This window comes from Notothenia coriiceps, unplaced genomic scaffold (assembly GCF_000735185.1).
Source record: "Notothenia coriiceps isolate Sejong01 unplaced genomic scaffold, NC01 NC01_scaffold00036400, whole genome shotgun sequence".
NCBI lineage: Eukaryota > Metazoa > Chordata > Actinopteri > Perciformes > Nototheniidae > Notothenia > Notothenia coriiceps.
This window is the reverse complement of record NW_011369101.1, coordinates 932,182-952,567: the sequence shown is the minus strand read 5'-3', so window position 1 is coordinate 952,567 and position 20,386 is coordinate 932,182. Positions and strand designations below refer to the sequence as shown.

Sequence of the window (20,386 nt, the reverse complement as noted above, 5' to 3'; positions counted from 1 at the left end):
AGACTGAGTGTTTTCCCCCCCTATCCTCGATGGTGTCCTCCTGTGTAAGATGGTTGTATTGCTGTAATCCACATAATCCTATTGTTGTCTCTGCCTCCCCTGTACACACACAAACACACACACACACAGTATGTGCTGCTGTCACCTGAAGCACAGCTCATCCCACCTGGAACACAGAGAACGTGTGCAACACAAGCAACTCTGGAAACGTCCCCATGCCAAAACAAAGGCCGGCAGTTCATCATATCAATACAGGCTACACCTGCTTTGCCTGCGAGAGAGGCAGAGTGGAAACTGCGCCTGAGCAAATGCAGGGATTACTTTCCATCTGTTTTGTTTTAACCCTTCACTCACAGCTCAGAGGATTGGACTGTCTGGACCTCTGAACAGTCGGGCTGAGTGTTTGTAGCGGGCAGCCGACCGGGTGGATGGTTAGAGGACAGAGAGAGGAACCAGGGGACCAGATGTGTTTCCCAGATAAGATAACTCTCGTTCTGGCTCCACTCATCCAAAACACTCACAGGTACCAACTGGCACGTGGGTGCAGCCAGAGCCCTCCATGGGCGGCAGGGGGAATTAGTCAGTGAATCTAAAGCTGTGTTTGATCAATCGAAACAAACAAGGGAAAACAAACATATTTAAAAAAAAAGAGAGGATAAACAACACTCTCTATGGCAGATGATGATGAATCATTAGGACTGTCGCCATGTCAGTGGCCACATATCTGATAGCACTCCTAGCTCACTCCAGTGTGCTGCCTAATGACTGAGTCCGTATCAGATTTGTCTATCTGCGGAGAAACACAATTAATTCTAACTAATTATTACTATTATTACTATTACTATTACTATTATTATTATTATTATTATTACTTTGAATTAACTCGCTCCGTACACCAACCAGCGCTCTGACATATGCAGCCCATCAAGCCCGACGATAACGAGGTCGAAGCATCCTATTGGTCGAGCCACAACATTCCTTTGGAAATGTTGCCAAAACAAGAAAACGAATAAGAGAGAGGGTGAGGCAGGGAGACAGTGAAAGGGAGACGTTCCTTATTGTGAGCCTGCGTGTGGATGATATCGGCGTAGTGTCTGCATGTGACTGTCACTATCAAACAGCATGCCAGATGACAGGCTGATGGCATCGTGACAATACCAGAATTACAAAGGGAAGAAAGAAAAAGTGGAAAAAGCTCTCCGTGGGCTGCCGTAAATCTAGTTGTTTATTAATCTTTTGAGATTTTACTGTCTGAATGTGTGTGTATGAATCCAGTTGGTGCATAGTGTTCAACCATGCCTGTGTGCACATATGGGAAATCATGTGAGCGGCTGACCTTGATGCAGGCATGTGGGCGAAATAATGCATCAACATATGTGCGGGTGTATTTGTCTGCGTGTGTCCCAGTGTGTGTATGTGCGTGAAAACATGACAAGGAGTCGGTTAGTGTGTCCCCGATGCGCCGGCGGCTCCTGAGACCCAGAGGCAGCGGGGCCAGCTGGCAGCTCCCAGCTCCCAGGCAGGCGGCACATTGCTGGGGCATTCTTTAGGCCAGCAGCCCCCGGCCCTGGAGCTGACATCTGGAGGTTATCAGTCTGACAAACAGGCAGAACTATACATAACGAGTGTGTGCTCATCTCCCATTCTCTGTTCATTGGGGCTCTGAAACATTTGAAGGAGGTTTTTTTTATGCTCTTTTTTGTATGTCTTTAGTGTTGCAGTTCCCTTTGCTGGTTCGCTATAACAAAAAGAGATCACAGTGGTAGTCTTCAGGAAAGGGATTGTTCTCCCATGAGATCCTCTTTCAAAAAATATAGCGAAGACAATTTTTTTTACTTCATATAAAAAAAGTCTTCAAATTCTCATAGCTGCTATTTGCCTGTTGAGATTTGCAGCTTTCCGGAGAGGATTGTCAACAAAATCAGGCCATAATCACAGAGTTTAAGCACACAGCAGAAGTGCAACCATCCAACCCTGCCGGTGTTGCTTTTCCACGACCAGCAGACCCCAGGGTCCTACGTTCCACCCTGCTGCCGGCCTTCTCCGTAATCTACCTTGAACAGGTGAGGCTGTTTGGGGAGAGTGCGGTAAAAATGCAAATTAAATAAGCACTAAAACCCACTCTGGCAACCAGTCGACTGCAAATCCAGTGGTGCATAACTGATGGGCTGTAAGCTGGTGGAGAAGGCAAACCAACGTGCCATGAAATCAGTACGAGTAGGAGAGCACTCAACGAGAGGCCCTACCTGTGTGGGGCGCGATAGCCTGAATACATAGAAACAGCGGAAAGGGCTCTCAGGCCAAAGATGCTCCACACTTCAATTGCTGTGGTATTGTACACTGGGAAATTAATACTAAAATGAGCCGGTTGATCATTCCAAGTATGCTAATTCCTGTGGAAACAGCGCCGTGAGAAACTAAGCCAGTTATTAAAATCAAATCAATGCACTCACGGCTGATATACAACAAAGCAAGCAGAGCAAGAGAGAAAAAGCCACTGTATATTTGTGTTGATGCCAATTCATCTGAGTAGAGATAAATCAAGCTTAGCATTTGTCACACTACAACAGTTTTCTCCACACATTATCTGTGTAAATGAGCTGCAAATGGAGTCTTTTAAACACCATGAGAGAAGAGGATATCCTGACCTGAGCTGTTCATATTCTACACTGCCACGTTGATACTGCTGACATAGGGTTGTGGTTAGGTTATGCAATTATGATAAACTCCAAATTACTTTCAGAACATTGTGAGGGGCTCAGATAACATCTACTCACCGTGTGTCTGTGTGTGTGTGTTTACCAAACTGGGTAAGACAAACTACATGCAATCGTGTTTGTGTGAGCTGTAATTGATGTCGGTTCAGAGCTAATTAGCAACTTGTTGCATGCTAACATGGTTAATTAACTAAATATGGTAAACATTGAACTTTAGCATAGTCTTTGTGAAAAGTTTAGCTGATGTTAGTATTTCACTCCAGGAACTGCTGATACATATTCTTGTTGATAAGTAAGTATGCACCCCAGCTCACTATCGTTGTAACATATTAAGAAGATCTTAATATCAAATTATCAAAGTTTTTTCAAAGGTCAAATGTTCAATATACGCTTCCCTGGATCATTAACTTGAAATCACCTTCAGCTTGTAGCCTACTGATGGTGCACTCATTGATTTACGGATTCATACAGGCAGGAGAACTTTCTTGACTTTATACATATTGGATTTTTCCGGCTGTGTATTTTCAAATTCTAGCGCACTCGAGCTGGTTACTTCAAAATTACCTACCCCACCTTTAACAGTATTCAAGGGGTTAAGTGTATGAACAGTGTCGATGGACAGTTTACACGGGATTATGATCCAATATGTATCATAATATATATATCCAATTAGATATTGGTTGAATGGATTTGTACTATTCAAACTGCATTTGAAATGTGAAACTCTTACTTTTTTCAATTTGAATAGCCAACACAGCCCTCGTGAATATCTTACAATGTTAGTTTATATCAAGAGACACAAACTCAAAACTAGGGAGCAACTTTGAGAGGGTGTAGCTCAGGAATGGTTCATTTGAACAAGGTTCAACTCACTGTTTGTGTGTCTCACATTGAAAGTGTACGGTGTAGAAAAACCTGTTTGCATAGGCCTATGGGAACATATCGACATAGGAACATATTGATGACCCTATTCTGTGTTTCTGCTAACGATTAGTGTTTTTCATCTCAATCGTACTAACTGTAAAACTGAAGAAGCAGGACAAGAGGTCAGCAGGACACAGGAAGTCCACATGGGCTGAAACAACATGTCCTTGTGAGTGAGAGCCTTTTCTGAAAGGCTGTCAGACATTATACCAGGTTACAGATTAAACCACACTCTGCTCTGTATGAAATGACTTTCCCATTGTTATCAATGTCAAACGAAATGTTGGCTACATCTAACTAAATGTTAATTTCTGCAGCGTTCAAAATATAATAAATAATAATATATTGTAATAAAAATAGAGTCAGCCGGAGGAAAAGGGTCTGCCGCTAAACTACGATCACTTAGAAATGACATCCTTCCCACTCAAGTCATAAATAGTAGATCTTAGGACAAACTGTTTTAAAGGGGGATTTTTCAGTCTTGCGGAGGTTGTCACTCAATGTTTCACTCAATTGCTTAAAAGTCATACAGTTTTAATGATCCAGGTCCATCAGAAAAGGAAGTATTGGACTGTATAAACAAATGAATAATCAAACTCAAAGACCAACCAAAGTGCTTTTTGGTTCAACCCGGTCCCTGTATCAAATTATCCTGTAGCACACATTTCATTTTAATAATTAAATGTTGTAATGACTTTGTTCTTAATGAAACAGGAATTCATTTCATCCCTCCTCAGGGCGTACCCACAGATTGAAACTATATTTGACTTGACGCAGTACCAATTATTTATACCATCCGAGGAAAACAAGAGTAGTGTGTTGTGACAGGGACGCCTGTAAACAGGGTTCAGGCAGAAACACGTGATGTACTGTACGTGTAAAAGCCTGTTTTCAAATTTCCATGTGATTAGAGGAAACACATTTATTTCTTGTTCAGTTATTGAATATTTCCCCGACTCCATGATGTGGGGAACATAATTATACAGCGAAACTACATCACCTGGTCCTCGCAGACTCCGGCAGAGTGGAACATTAGCTCAATCAATGTCAATTATTTCCCAGTCTCCATTATTGCACTACCAGGAGTGGGCAGAATTTTAATCCCTACTCTGCAATTGCTTTAGCTACATGAGTTTCAGGCTTTTTGTCATGATTAGAAACATGACTGAACATTAAGCCCAATGGCGTGCAACAAGTAGTGGAGGAAAAATGATAATGGGTGACTCGCTCCAACAAAGTGCAGCTCGGTGGTAACAGCGGCTGTACAGTACATTCAGTACCCTGTGTGGTTTTACAGTCTCTGTTAGCTAGTAGGCCACAGTGACCACCAACTGGCAGCCCGCGGGCCAAATCCGGTCCGCCAGAGATTCTCATCCGGCCCGCACGACGGGGGTGACTGTGGCGTTGGCGGAGTGGTTACTGCGTTCGCCCCCCACCCTTTTTTTTTTACAACGTCTCGTGAGTAAGGTGCAGTACCGGAGTCCAACAGAGAGGCAGCAGCTGCGGGTCAGTAGACTGCGTAACCTTCCCTGCCTTGAAGAAGAAGTGATCCTTCATTGTGAAGAGTCTGGGCACATGCGCACTGCAGATCGGGCAGAGCTGCAGATCGGGTAGTGACAGTGCGCTCCGCACCACAGCAGTATGCCCGCTGCGACAGTCCAACAGAGGCAGGAGCTGCGAGACAGTAGCCTAGAAGCAGGGTTGGGTTGTAACCATAACGGAATACATGTAACGGCGTTACGTAATCAGAATACAAAAATCAAAAATCAAGTAGGCTAACTGTATTCAGCTGGCGTTACATTTGAAAAACGAGTAATCTGATTACAGTTACTTTCGTAAACCTGAAGTGAATACATTTTGGAATACTTATTGGAATTATTGGTGGAAAAGTTTCCTCACAAAATGTAATATTCATTACCGGCAGAACTGTGTGCACACTGCACAGCGCTGCAGCATGTCTGTGAGCGAGAGAGAGATGCAGCGTGTCTGTGAGGCCCCGCCCCCGCACCGCAAATGAGAGAGAGATCTCTTTTAAAATATATTGAAAGTTAGAAACGGAGATGGTTAGATAAAATGTGCAAGATAACGTTTATGTAGCATTTATTTATTGTCGAAATTATGACATTTCATAACGGGATCAAATCAAAGTGAATGGCCTGCTGCTGCTGCTGAATGCATGGGGCAAGTGACTGGAAAAAGTTTTAAAAGTTATTACATCGTTTCAGATAATAAATAATAATGATAATTCATTCTATTTAGGCGCGCCTTTCAAAGCACCCAAGGACACCTTACAATTCATAACATATTCCAAGGAAAGGTTTTAAGACAGTACAAAGAATGCAGTCCGGGTGATGTTTTTTATGTGGGTTGCAGATGAGAGAGCTGTCCAGAATGACACCAAGATGTTGTGTTTGAGTTCTCGATAAGCCATTAAAACAGTAACATAAGGGTCTCCTGTTCACCAAAACATACCCATCTGTTATGGAAAAATAAAGCATTCCAAAAGTATTCTAAAAGTAATCTGAATACGTTTTTAAGACACGTAACTGTAACTGTATTCTGATTACTTTCAAAAATTGCGGGCCCGCGAAAGTGTCTATTGGATACATTTTGGCCCTTGGACAAATGTAGTTGGTGATCCCTGTAGTAGGGCCTCGGCAGCAAATAGAGCCATCTCTACGAAGAAGCACTGCATCTTAACTACCGTGCACGCACTGTTGTGAAAATCCTGAAAAATAAGCAGCGTTAATGCTCCTGATCAGATTCATTTAGGAAGCTTCTTTACACGTTCTAGAACAAACAATGAAGCATATCTAATCAGGAGATAACCTACTTTAGCATCAGGGTTTAATAGCATTTATTACTGAATCCAAATCCAGTTTCAAATCCTATTTTCCAAACTAAATCCTTTTGGAATATGTTAATCAATTATAATTAGGTTACGCTTCCAACACCTGCAAGTAGCTAAAGGTGACAGGATCAAAAACAGGGATTTGTAAAAAAAAACCTTTGATGGTTGATTAGGCAGGGAACCGTTTCAATACTGTGTGATTATTTAATTGGAAATGATACATTGAAGCACTAACCTCTACACCTTATTTTCACAAAGTATTTCTTAAAATATTAATCAGATATGCATACATTTCCCCTCAAATTGATGTGACGTGGTCAGCTAGATCGCTTCTCCAGAGGAGGGTATCCGCTGTCTTGTGTCTCAGGAAAAATTAGGGAGGGATTTGTTTGTATTACATGTAACAGATCCATGCATAATTATTCTTTGTACAGTATTTTATCAGGATGGTTATAAATTATCCCGCTTTTATCACTATCAAAAACATGAAAGACCATTTTTATGTTGTGAACATGAAGCCAATTCTAGAGACTTAACAAAGTTGATTTGTAGTAAAGTTCTGCATCAAATCATATACTGTAAGCATATTCTTTGTTTCATATTTAACTGGTATCTTGTGTGAGAACTAAGTGTAGTCTTCTAGAAAATACAATATTTGCCTCTGAAATGTAGTGGAGTAGAAGTATAAAGTAGCAAAGAATGGAAATACTCAAGTAAAGCGGAATTATGTAAAAGATAATACTTAAGTATGGTACTTGAGTAGATGTACCGAGTTGCTTTACACCACTAAATGTGTTTTAGTAATAATCAACTAGTCAATAAGGTGATTCAATTGTCAGTGTCGTCCATAGGAAGCTATTCTTGCCCTTCCAGTTGCTTGTGTGCGTTTGTGTATTCCTGAATGTGTTACCTTGGTGAGGGCTAAAGGATGAGGATGTCCAGCCAGGGCCATCTTCACGGTGGTCTCCCAGATGTGCGGGTCATGGAGCGCCCGGGCCGTCACCATGAACTCCACGGGCTCCGACAGGTTCCCCAGCTCCTGCTCGGCGTACACCGACCCATCGGGCCTCACGCCGAAGTTGGGGTCGCTGCTGATGAAGCCCACCTCCCTGCTGTGCTGGCAATCCTCGAACTTCACTGCAGAGGCAAACAGAAAGGGAAGTCAGGGCGGTTCAGAAGTAAATAGCAGCACAGTAAGATTTACTCGGCGAGGTGTTGGCAAATCCCTGACACATCTGGCAGGTTTGAGATTAACCTGCATCCATCAAGACGTATCTTGAAATATCTCATCCCATCCACTGTCGCTTTTGATTCCCCGCGTTGACGTCTTTGGCAAAACAAACTGCTTATCTGTTTCTGAACCGGAGTACACGGGGGGGAACCTAATTCTTTTCACATCATTCTTTTTTCCCAAACTAGACGGATTGCGATGTCAGAACAGCATTTCCTTCAGCTTCTCCAGGGAAAGCATGAAGGGAAGGTCTAAAGCACATTAGGCTGACTGGGCCGACTGGGCTCCATGCTTTGCTGCCAGACTCATGAAGGAAAGACTTGAATGACATTTGGAGGGTTCTGGCTGACTGAGACAAGAGAAAGGGAGCTGTGAGGACTCTCGTGTTGGAAGACACACACAAACGAATTCCTGTAAGAGTAATGTAGCGTTTGTTTGTGTGTGTGTGTGTGTGTGTGTGTGTGTGTGTGTGTGTGTGTGTGTGTGTGTGTGTGTGTGTGTGTGTGTGTGTGTGTGTGTGTGTGTGTGTGTGTGTGTGTGTGTGTGTGTGTGTGTGTGTGTGTGTGTGTGTGTGTGTGTGTGTGTGCAGTAGTGAAGCATGTTTAGGTCTAAAATATATGGTGTTGAGTGCATCCAAGCATATTCTCCAGTGACAGCTGACATGAATATACCATTACTACACAAAAAACACAGAAGAAACCAACAAACTTAGACACAACTATTTCGTAAAAGCTTTCGTTCCCTTGCCAAATGTAATCAATGTCATTATCCCATGATTCACAGCATGATGCAACGATGAGAATGACTGATCTGTTGTTTTCATCATGTCTTTTGTCCTAACACAAACGCATTTTTATAAATTTGAACCGCATGTGCTTTGATTTTGTCTCCCAAACTCTGGATGCTGATAACAAGACAAATTGATTTCATAAATCACCCAGGGAACAGATCGCCTGTTATGAGCTATGGCAGTGTGATTTTTCAAAAAATCCAGCATGAAGAGTTCTGCACAGCAAGGTTTTTATCAAGCCATCTATTTAATTTATTGCCCAGCTTCCTGACAAAAGCACCTTCGCAAACAAACAGGCTAATAAAGCCTGCGATCTCTTCGGCCGCCGAGACTTAGCGTCACGCAAACACGCCAGCTTGTTTTCAACCTCTGAGTAATTGCACTCGTAATGGGAAGGTTGGTAAACACAGTTTTGACAATGTGCGCGTCTGCCTGCGTTGGCAGATGTAATCCATATTGTCATAAAAAAAATACAGCCCATTGGAGAACAATACGTATGTGATTGATGAGATTTGTGTGTAAAATGATGGCCTTGCTTTGGGGATCATTTGTCAGGACGGGGGGCGATCTAACATCAGGTTTTGACAATGTGACACAGGCCTGCATGAATTGTCCGTGGATGAATTGTGATGGCAGGCATGTATTATGTAAATGACTTCAATTAGCTTGAACTGAGCAGGCTAATTGTTGTCACTTAGACAGGTCTCTTGTGGTGCAGCTGGAGAAGCGAGGCTTAAGGACACGCGCACTGCAAAGCGCTGTTTATGAACGCGTGTGAGAGTGTGTGTGTTTGTGTGTGTTTGTGTGTGTGTCACTGACTGTGTGTGCAAACGCGTAGGAGTGAATTCAAACAACAACTTGTTCGAGAGTGTCTATCCTCAGCTGGTGCATATATTAATCTGGATGTTAATTCTACAATAAAACCAGCGAGGTCTCCGAGGGTCGGTGTGTTGCCCTGTGTATTGCGCTGCTGCCAGTTGGCATGGGAACACACATATGTGCTGGTGTGAGAGGCGCTGCCACTGTGCAGCTTTGTTAGAGGAATGTATTTGATTTTATGTTAGGGCACCGGGCCACCTCTCAGTTTACTATTCACCGCCTACTGGTGTACAGCCGCAGGGGGGGCGGGACCATGATTCCTTACACTTCGCAGTGTAAAAATATTCATACATGCTTTGCAGTTCATTAAAAATCCTGTTCACAAAGCATATTGAAATCAGGTGGTGGGATCTGATCTGCCATGCATGCAGTTAAATGGAGAGGAGAGCGGCAGAATGGGGGACGAAAGACTGATGGAGAAACGACGCATATGTGTGTGTGTGTGTGTGTGTGTGTGTGTGTGTGTGTGTGTGTGTGTGTGTGAGAGAGAGACATAGATGGTAGGATAAAAGGGGAATGTGGGAGAATCACTCGCAGAGAAAAGATAAAGGTAAATTACTAAATAATTAAACTTTTTTTTTAAGATCTCAAAAACAAAAGAAAAATCCTTAGATTCAAGACAAGAGTAATGTGTGCAGATTATTTATTGCTGTCACATCATAATGGAAACAGACGCGGGGAATGAACACTGTTGATAACTAATCTGTGCTTATTTGTTGTAATTGCTCTCTGGCGCGTGTAATTCAGTTTGTCATGTTACGCTTGGCAAACCACGGCCTGCTTTTGTACGAAAAATTGAACTTGAAATGAATAAACGAAGACGAGCCTGTAGGTTGACGGCCCTGAAGGTCAGTAAACTTCAGAGTCATCAATTTAGAGAAAAAAACATATTTTACTGCATGTTCTATCCATCCTGCCACTGAACTGAACTCCATCACCTGGTCAGCTCATTTGGAGCAGGGCTGAATAGACGAGACAGGGGAGAGGCTGAGTGCAGGTCTGGCCTCTGGCTATGTGCGACAGCCGTCTACATTCACTGCATTATCTCTCCACATGCACTAGGTAAAGTTACTTTTAAACTGGCACTTTTTCTTCAATATGCATTTATAAAAGGAAATAAAATATGTTCTTCTTCATCAATTCTCAGATGATCAAATCAAACACAAGAACGTTAGTATTTACTGCCAGATATTAGTCGTATCCATTCATCCGCCCACTATGAATGTTAACGTGTTAAAGGGAAAGTTTGGATGCTTTAAGGTTGTATGTACCTGTCTAGTGTCGGTATAAGAAGGAGGTGTTCACCCCCCCACACGCAGACAGTAGTATCCATCCAAAAGGAGGCCCACCTCTAAAAATAGGTATCAGTTTAAATGTATGCTATATTAAATATATTTTCAGCACCTTTTCTGACCAGACTCTGAAGCCACATATCCACTTTAAGCTCTTTTCCAAGCCACCAGACTACATTGACAGAAAATGTGATTTTACAGCACAACTTGGGAGTTATTGGTATACGTTAGTGAATCTGAACTAACTCTTAAATCACCGAAGACAAACAAAAACAACAAAAAACGTTCTATTGGGGCAGTGGAAGCAAGCATCTCGTATGTTTCGCGAGGACAATTTACAGTTTTTGTCAATGGATTCTTGTGGCTTTGAACAGAGCCTTTGTAACAGTTTCAGGTGACTAAGATATGTTTTGCTGACGCCATCCTTCACAGCAGTCCACTGTTTTGCTCCTGTGCTGCTACACCTGCCTGCAAACAGGGTCGTGCGGACCACCATCTGCTGTTGGTCATACACTGGCTATGGAGTGGTTTCTCATAAAACCCCACTTCAAAACATCCAAACTATCCCTTGAAGTGTGTCGGTGTGAAGTTGTCAATGGGTAAAATAAAGTATACCATTTTTATTTTAACAGCACTAAGCTAATTTTGACAATCAACTTGTCTGGGGTTCTTCTCCCCGTGAATTTTTTATTCATCAACAAAATATCTAACAGCGTTCCCAGCATGCAGCTCTCTCAGGGTGAAAAACACTGTCAAGAAAACTCATGGTCTTCAATTTTTCATCACCTCGGAGCAGCCCAGAGCTTCGGCGAGTTTCTGAACATACTTCATGCAAACAGCATGGCCAGAAATGTGAATCCATGTGTTGAAATGACTGTATAACCTTTAGATAGCACTAAAAACACACATCAATCTGATTCAAAGATCAGTTCTGTTAATTGCCTTCTCCAATAATAGGCATATCAATGCGTCTTTGTGTCCTTGGCTATGGAGAAAAATTATGATTTAAATATTCATTTCTCAATCTATTTTGAATTCTTTGAGAATACCTTGTTTTTCTGTCGCTCCCCAAGGCAGCAAAAAAATCCCAAAAATATAGATAATTCTTGATGAATTACAGTAAATTGGGGCAGTTTTTAACAACAGCACAATTATATTAAATCATCAAAACTGAAACAGTATTTATGATCTGTCATACGCTCAGTACTAATCAAGCATTATTGTCTTGCAGTCCTCGATGATGTTTAACCTGAAGTGAAAAATGCATGCGTTTTGGAAATTGTGGGTATAAGAATGAATAAATGAGACTTGGATTAAACTGACGAAGTCGAGTGAGAGTTGGTAGTAGTAGCAGTAATAGTAAACCAATATGTTGATATAGTTTTTCAAGGTAACTGGTTCATTACTTGATGTACAAATCATCATGACGGGGGTAAAGTATTCTTTCAAACCACCGGCTCAAGTGTCTGTGAGTGTGCACACTTTTACTTTGTAGCTTAGATAAGTGTGTCTGTCTGCCTCTGTGTTCCTGTGTATATGCTCCTTTGAGTGTGTGTGTTCTGTATATTTCAGTGTGTTCTGTATATTTCAGTGTGTCCTGCCATCCACAGCAGTGTTTGGCAGGCCGCTGATGCTGGTGTCATTCTGCTCGGCTGCTCTTCTCTGGACTCGAACACAGCAGAGAACATGCTGTTCAACAGAGCGGCTAGCGCAGCGGCTAAAACAGAGCGGGCAAGCAGCCGTGACTGCCCACCACCAGGTCACACACACACACACACACACACACACACACACACACACACACACACACACACACACACACACACACACACATTATTTATGTATTTACTATCACACACACCACATCACACACACAGCACACACAGAACACACACACACACACACACACACACCACACACACACACACACCACACCACACACACACACACACACACACACACACACACACACACTTTGTCTCTCTCTGCTTGTAGATCCGAGACAATACCCTAGGGGAGGGCCAAAGCCGCTCTTGTATGGAAACATTACATGTGCATAATGTTTTGGGCAAGTAGTCGCTCTGCTTTGTGCCTCCGCCCACACCATGTTCACCTGCCCACCGCACACGCCTCCTCTCCCCTCCCCTCTCCTCTCCTCCCTGCCATTCTCTCCTCTCCCTGTCACCGTCTCTTCCCCCGTGTGTCATGGCTACACTGTTCTCTTACTGTCCTTATGTCCTCCCTTTTCAACCCCCCCCTCCCTCCTTCATCTTCCTCTCCCTCCTTGCAGACTGAGGGGAATTTTCTCCCCGGCGCACACCAGGAGGGCCGGTCTGAGCACACGGCCGAGACATAAAAGAGTGCAACCTGGTGGTGGGTCACTTATTATCGTTGTTCAAGAGAGCTGAGAGCACAAAAGAACTATAAGAACTGCAAGAAAAAGACTTCACATGAAAGGTCAAGTCGTGCAAGCGTTTATGCACTTGTTAGGTGCTTTTAGGAGGGATTATATGATTCTGAAGATCATGTTTAAAGACTTACACAGATCTTTTTATAGACCTGCTCTCATAGAACAACCTTTAATATTGTTCTTTTCATGATTCTCGCTTTTAACCTGCATGACTGGCTTTGTATTTCGCTTCTACTGATCATTTGATCTGTTGTTTAATTAAGTGATTTTCTTTGTGTAATTTAAAAAGGTGTATAAATAAAGTTTATGATATCAGCTACAGTACAAAAGCTAAAAATAGACACCTGACCTGAAACAAACTGTACATAAATGTGTTGGTGTGGGACAGAGTATATCTATATCCCTATTCCCTACATAAGTTTAATTGAAACTGTGGATTACTTGGCGGAGGGTAAATGAGTGGGCTGAGCATATGGATGTAATTTTGTTAAGGTGCTGTTCATCACAGTTGTGGCACAGTGCTAAGTAAACATTCCCTCTGGTATCCTGCTTGCATCCCTCAAGCCAGCGGGAAAATAAACGCCACCCACTCAATTTGCAAATAACGGTATTTGTGCCTGCAGGCCGTGATAGACAGCACGGAGCCCACTGACGAGAAAACAAACACGACTCAAATACTGACATGTAGAAGCTGTAAAGTGCTGAAGTATGTCATGTGACTTCAGTGCAGGTACAACCTTACATTTTATAGGTCACCCTTATTTGGCAATTTTATTTGTAGTTTTAATTTTCTAGAATTATTTTTATGCTTTATAAATGACAAATCTGATCTCATTCACCAGGATTACTTTTGGAGGGTTTCCCCTTGTGTGTTATATAGGAAGTTGTGCATGTGAATGGTCACATTGTACGTGGCTAAGGGGCTATTACCGACACATCTGTAAGTGGTTGACTTATCACAACAGAGCCGGCCAGCTAACCAATCAGAGCAGACTGGGCTCTGGTTTCAGACAGAGGTTGAATAGAGGTGATGCAGCACAGGCAGTATGAGAAAAATAGAACTTTTTTGAACATTAAAGCACGGAGACATGTCACAGTAGAGACACTACATGCAAATATGAACCTGAAAAAAAGCACAATATATCCTCTTTAATCATTTGAACTGAATAAATGAAATGTTAGTGCCCAGATAATCAGCTTCACCCGCTTCACTCACAATCAGCTGAAAACTGCATCAAATGTGACTCTTTGTAAATGTTGTAGCAGCTTTGAAATCAGCTGTGGTCTAGAGAGAATTATGAGTTAGGTAACAAACGTACAGCAACACAATATTCGTATTAAAGGTATCAAAGATCTTTTATACTTGCAAGTATGACGTCTCACCAGAGAGCACGTACTGTTCTGAGTGAAACAGGCTCTCCTTTATAGGAGGACATCAAAGCTTAGTTACATTACAAACAACATTTGGTTTAGGCCAGCCGAGACCCCCTGGCACTGTATGCAAAACTCACACCCTACACAGAGCAAAAGGGATACAGATAACACCTTATCCTAACTTCCTTCCCCTCATCCTATCTTCTAATGGTTGTCATAAAACCCCCTAGTCTAAACACATCTGTTTTACACACACATTGAAAAGGTCCCTTCCCACGCTATGTCCTAATCAGAGGAACAGTTTACAGTCAGCAATGTTAATACATTTGATCTCACAATATCCATAACAGAAAACAGGGATTTCTGCCTTTGCAGACCATTGACATGCACAACAACCTATAAAACACAAAGGGAAAACCCCCAAATGCATACCCTTTTAAGAAATAGTTAAAAAAATGTTGAAGAAATTCCAGCTAAAACCAGTGAAAGCGAAGAGAGGCTTTTATGATATACAACATAAGAAGAAGAAGAAGGAGAAGAAGCCATTGTTGGTGTCCTGCTCCGATCATGATAATTATCGTGCTCTAAGAATTTGCTTTTAGTGTCATGTGAGTGTCCTTTGAAAGTCATGTGCCACAACGTTCTCCGTTTAATGACCAGGTTTGGTGACTTCGGCTGGAAGCTTCTGTGATTACAGAATACTCAGCTCCATTTTAAAGGTGTTTTTCAAACCGTTCCATACATTAAAGGGGACCTATCGTGCTAAATGCACTTTTATACATCAATATGTGTCCCCGGTGTGTCAGGGAACTCGCCAAGTGTCAGAAAATAAAACCGTCTCTCTGTCGCTGTATCAGAAACAATTCCCGACTATAATGGGTGATCTGTTTGGACACTTCATAGACATGTTTTTTATAATTCTTTTATATATCTGAGACCTATGCTATTGCCTAAAAATGGTAGGTGACCTTTAAGTCATGTCACTGCCATTTGTGTCTATAAACACATTCTCTGCATCATCGGCCGCAGGAGGCCCCTTCTGAAACTCTGAGTTCTCTCATTTAAATACACAAAGGCCTTTAGCAGTGATAGAAAACAGTGACGTTTGATTTCTGTTCAATTTGATCGAAGCAGGAAAGAAAGAATATTTCTAATTTAATTTAAAACCTCACTCATTTAGAAATGGATCATGCACACATTGGTTTGTTTGGGCAATTCAAATACTTGTCACTTCACTTTTTGGAGATACAGCCTCATTGTGTTCTGGCAATGGTTACTAAATCTTAACCTCTAAAAGGATCCTAAACTTGAGCTCGAAGGTGACATCTTAATTTTGCCACCAAAAATATAAAGGTGATGTTAAGGATGGGGAAAAGATGGACCCAAATGCAGAGTGAGGAGGGAAGCAGGCTTCAAAATGGAACAAAAGGCGAGCTTTAATCACAAAAAGCTGAAAAAACAAGAATCCAAGAAAAGGTACAAGGCACGAGGAAGCATCCAAAACAAAAAGGGACTGTGACCAACATGAAGGGAGACATGAACGACAAAAAATGAACCAACACTGAACACAGGAAGAGACAAGACTAAATACAGGGAGGGGTAATCACAAGACGAGANTTATGTATTCAGATTTCGGAATACATTAAGAATATTTAACTGTATGTTGAAATAATTTAACGAGGCCTACTTGTTTGTTACCACAGCTGTCAGGGTGCGTGGAAAAGGTAGGACCCAAAAGCAGTATTAACAAAAAGCGAGCTTTAATTTACAAGAAAAAGCCGATGACAAAAGAAAACAAGAGACAAAGTTAGCATTACCAAAAACAGGGGAGCACGAGTAAATAATCCAGGACCCAAACATGGAGCGTGACATGAAGGGATAGACAAACAATGAACCGATACCAAACACAGGAAGAGACTAAATACAGGGAGGGGTAATCACAAGACGAGAAACAGCCGGGCAGGGGAGGAGAAACACAAGGGCAACAGGTGAACACAATCAGACAACTAGACACACCAGGGAAACTAACAACAGGGAGGACAGAACAGCAAAATAACCCCAAAACTAGACACACAAAAACTCAAACCCTGACAGGTGATCTTACTTTTTATACAAAGTAACTCATCCATGGTCAGAACTATGATATTCAGATTTCGGAATACATTAAGAATATTTAACTGTATGTTGAAATAATTTGACAAGGCCTACTTGTTTGTTACAACAGCTTTACAAATGAAACCTCTGATGTGATAACAGTTCACCATCTAGGTCAGGGGTGGGGAACCTTTTTCCTCTCAAGGGCCATTTCAATTTTTTCAACATCCTCCGAGGGCCGTACAAATTATTGACCTCTGCTTAAAAATACTAAAATCACAGCCCATTCATTTGGCCTTTCTTTCATGCCGTGCAAAGANCCCCCCTCCCCTCTATTTGGACTGGTAGATCTCGGCAGACTGGCAACTTTAGAAGTAGCTCTTGGTTCAAAAAAGGTTGGGCACCCCTGTTCTAGAGAAACTCCATTCAAAGCGTTGTTAAACTTTACACATGCTCGCACTGTTGTGAACCTTAACAAACACCCACTATCTTTGATGTCTTTGTTTGCATGCCTTTTGGCTGACCATCTCCTCAGCAGCAGCCCACTAATTTCAGACCAAGTCAGTGAGTTCTGGCTCCAAATCAATCCACCGTCTGCCGAAAACTCGCATTAAGGCAGCAAAAACAACGCCTTGAAAATTCCCCCAATTGAGCCGATGGCCCCTGCCACAGCGTTATGCTAATGAGAAATGTTTTCTTTTTAACACACAGCTAGCTGCGCAAACATATCAACCGATTATTTCTCTCATTTCTTTCTTTCGGCTCCCACTCACCAGACCTTGCCTTCAAGGCTTCCCCTTCGATTTAGCAGGAGCAGAGAAGGAGCCGCGCTTTATCACAGCAATATCTTTTTTAAGGAGGTGAAGCGAAGACACTGCCTCAAGGCTACCAATGTCTGTTCTCTCCCCGTACAATACAATAATTTCACATAGCCCAAAGCGAGGTGGTGGGACCTCAGGAGGGCCACGTGACAAAGAGGCGAATGTGAGCAAACTAGGGCCAAGGATCAGGGGACAAAGGGGACGTACATATCCGTGACTCTCACTCGACCGTATAATGACTGTAATAAAAACCCATTACCCTCAAGTAAGTGTTTTTTTCCAACTGTAAATCCTATTGCCCATACTGCAGTGAACACATTGTACAATGCACAGAAGAAACTTTTAGATAATAGACCTTAGTAAAAATAGGCTTTTACCATACAATTGAAAGAGCAGAGATGATTGCTAAGTACACGAGTCCAGTGCATAAGGCAGGGCCCAGTCCGTGTCCCCTGCTTATGACTGCAGCACTTCATAGCTAGTTATTTTTAGCTTCTCTTGATTACCCTGGGGACTGACCTTAATAAATACTACAACACTAAAAACAGCTTTCTCCCCCTCCCCCTCCTTCGAGAAACTGAAGACTCACTCACAAAGTAATCAGCTTTTAATTTTCTCCCCCCTCTTCCTTCCTTCCCCCATTTGATCTCTCTCCCTCTCAGCTCTCACTCAATAACTGAGCGGCCTGTGCTCTCCACTTCTTTTTATTCTTGTCTCCATCTTTTACTTCCCCTTGTAATATTTGCATAAAAGTGTTTGCATCCTTCCCCGGTGATTGTTTATCTGCTGTGTTCAGCATCTTGATTTGATTCCCTACAATTGGCCTAATTAGCATTACAAATATACACTTAGAGAGGAACAGAAATATCTGTTATGCCTGACAGACTAATTTAAGGGAAGAGCAGCCGGAGGAAAAGGCAACAGTACATTTGTGTGATAAAAGGTGTATCAGTGCGTCTCAATAATGAGGTGTCTTATCCGAGTCGGCTGAAACTACACTTTCCCCACATTTATGTAAATCAGTGATTGGCGTGTTTGCTTTAACCGAGCAGGAGCAGCACACTGAGCGGCTGACAGTGGCGACTTATTGGATGTTCAGCCGTGATAAAAGGTGTAATCACAACAAGAAACGTCCCTCTTATCTTCCCTGGCTCCCTTTCTCTACAGCCAAGATCATGTCTTCTAAAGCCAATGATTAGACTTACGACAGATCTCCTTCATTATCCGTTGCTCTCATCCATTTCTCTCTAATCCTGTCTCTACTCCGAAGCCCCCTGGGGCAAGCGATAGGCCAGGGCCAGCTATTAGTCTCTCGGCCCCGAGACCAGGGACAAACCTCATCCGTATTTTCCCTGGGAGGAGATCAAGGCCCTCTCAGAGGTCAGCTACACCAACTGCTACTTATAATTGCTTTCATGCATCTGTTTTTGACTTAATTTGGGTATGCACTTGCATTTTGAAGATATATCTTTTCCTTACCACCAACTGGAGGAGACTCTTCTACAACTGGCACTAACATGGACAACTCTGAACGCACCCAAGACTCATTGAGGAAGCATTGAGTTTCGATCACTCAGAGGCAATAACAGGTTGCATATAACCACATTGTTTTAGCAATGTGTACATGCATGTGTCTGGGGCCACAATGAAGGACTGCCTACTCATTTGACGCCCTCTTTGTTATCTGAAGAACGTTCTTATTCACTCCAAGCTTCAACCTCCTGGTCTGAAAAGTGAAGCCAACGCAGAATAACCTTAAACTTGTATTCTTACTAATGGCAACAAGCAGGGGGACTTTAAATGTTGCAAAAAAGTAGTCCTATTGTATAAAAGTCTATGTTAAAATAAACCAACTTCTCACTTGTTTTGTTACCTACAGTAAGCTAACATTTGCCTAATGAGGTTACTGTATAGGCTCAATCACTCTTTTTCAGTCTCCTTCAATGCAGCATGATGTTGATTTAGTCAATTATGATCCCACTTAGGGCAACACAGGCAGGTTGTGCTTTAGGGCGTGGCTACCTTATGATAGGCGTTGTCCGCCCTGGGTACTGTCCGTGTTTTCTTCATGTTTCTCGATTACTGTGGGCTCCGACCTCTCTTGTCACTTCCAAAAAAGTGGCGACGGCCAAAACATATATACTAAAACGGTAGTCCACAAACCAATGGGGGACGTCACAGTGCCGGCATCCATCTCTTAAACAAAATCTATGATTAGCGCCAGCTGCAGTTTTATATAATGTGTCCTTGAAGTCTGAATATTTTGAAAAGCCCATAGAGATGAATCATAGGTCTTGGGCAATTTAGTTTCCCTAGAACACAAAAGGAATAGAACCATATTGTTTAGATGTCTTCTTCTCCTTTTAATTTCTGGCAAAATAGCCAAATGAAGTGTATTGACGTCTTCAGATGCTTGAAAAGAATTAGAACTAATGCACGCGTTTGTTTAAATAAAGAGCAGTAAAGTGTTCTCCTATCACAAAGGGGTCTCCTGATAAACACTCTAATGCCAGGTGTAAACTGACGGTCTTAGAGATGTCCACTTGTGATTGGATAACCCAAGAAACATGATGATGCCAGGTTTCAACAAGGCGTCATGCAGCCACAGTGATGTTCAAGTCATAGATTCCTGCTATGTGAAACTGTAAAGATCATTACACTGATCGATAAGCTAAGTTACCGATCAATGTAATTTGCGTCATTATTGTCAGGCGAAGTCGATGAGGTTCAATCTGAAGAGCAAAGCTACATGGACTACAGGACCAATTTGGTGTGAGCAGGGTGCTGATGTTGTCATTATGAAGATAATTGCTACTCAAACTAGTAGCCTTGAGCCATGTGGCACAGCGTTAAAGTCAAAACAGGAATCAATGCAATCCGCTCCAGGCCTAAACAGGAAACATTTAAAGTGTCAAGCCCTCGGAAGCAGCGGGAACAATGTTTGTGAGGACACACGAGTGAAAGGGATGCTGCAAAGATGCCAAAGAACAAGCTAAGAAAGGG

At 42.3% G+C, this 20,386-nt stretch overlaps 2 protein-coding genes across 2 annotated transcripts in view; one reads left to right on the top strand and one right to left on the bottom strand.

Annotated features, from left to right (window-relative positions):
• The window catches only part of LOC104963767 (cadherin-2-like), a 31,646-nt gene extending 23,889 nt beyond the window's left edge, over positions 1-7,757 (bottom strand). Inside the window, exons 1-2 of the mRNA XM_010792408.1 lie at positions 7,748-7,757; positions 7,403-7,629 (exon numbers count right to left, since the gene is read on the bottom strand). Coding sequence (XP_010790710.1) covers positions 7,403-7,629; positions 7,748-7,757 — 237 coding nt within the window. The remainder of the gene's footprint in view (positions 1-7,402; positions 7,630-7,747) is intronic.
• Positions 1-20,386, top strand: part of LOC104963762 (forkhead box protein P1-like) — a 924,791-nt gene that overhangs the window by 107,472 nt on the left and 796,933 nt on the right. The gene's annotated exons all lie outside the window — the stretch shown is intronic.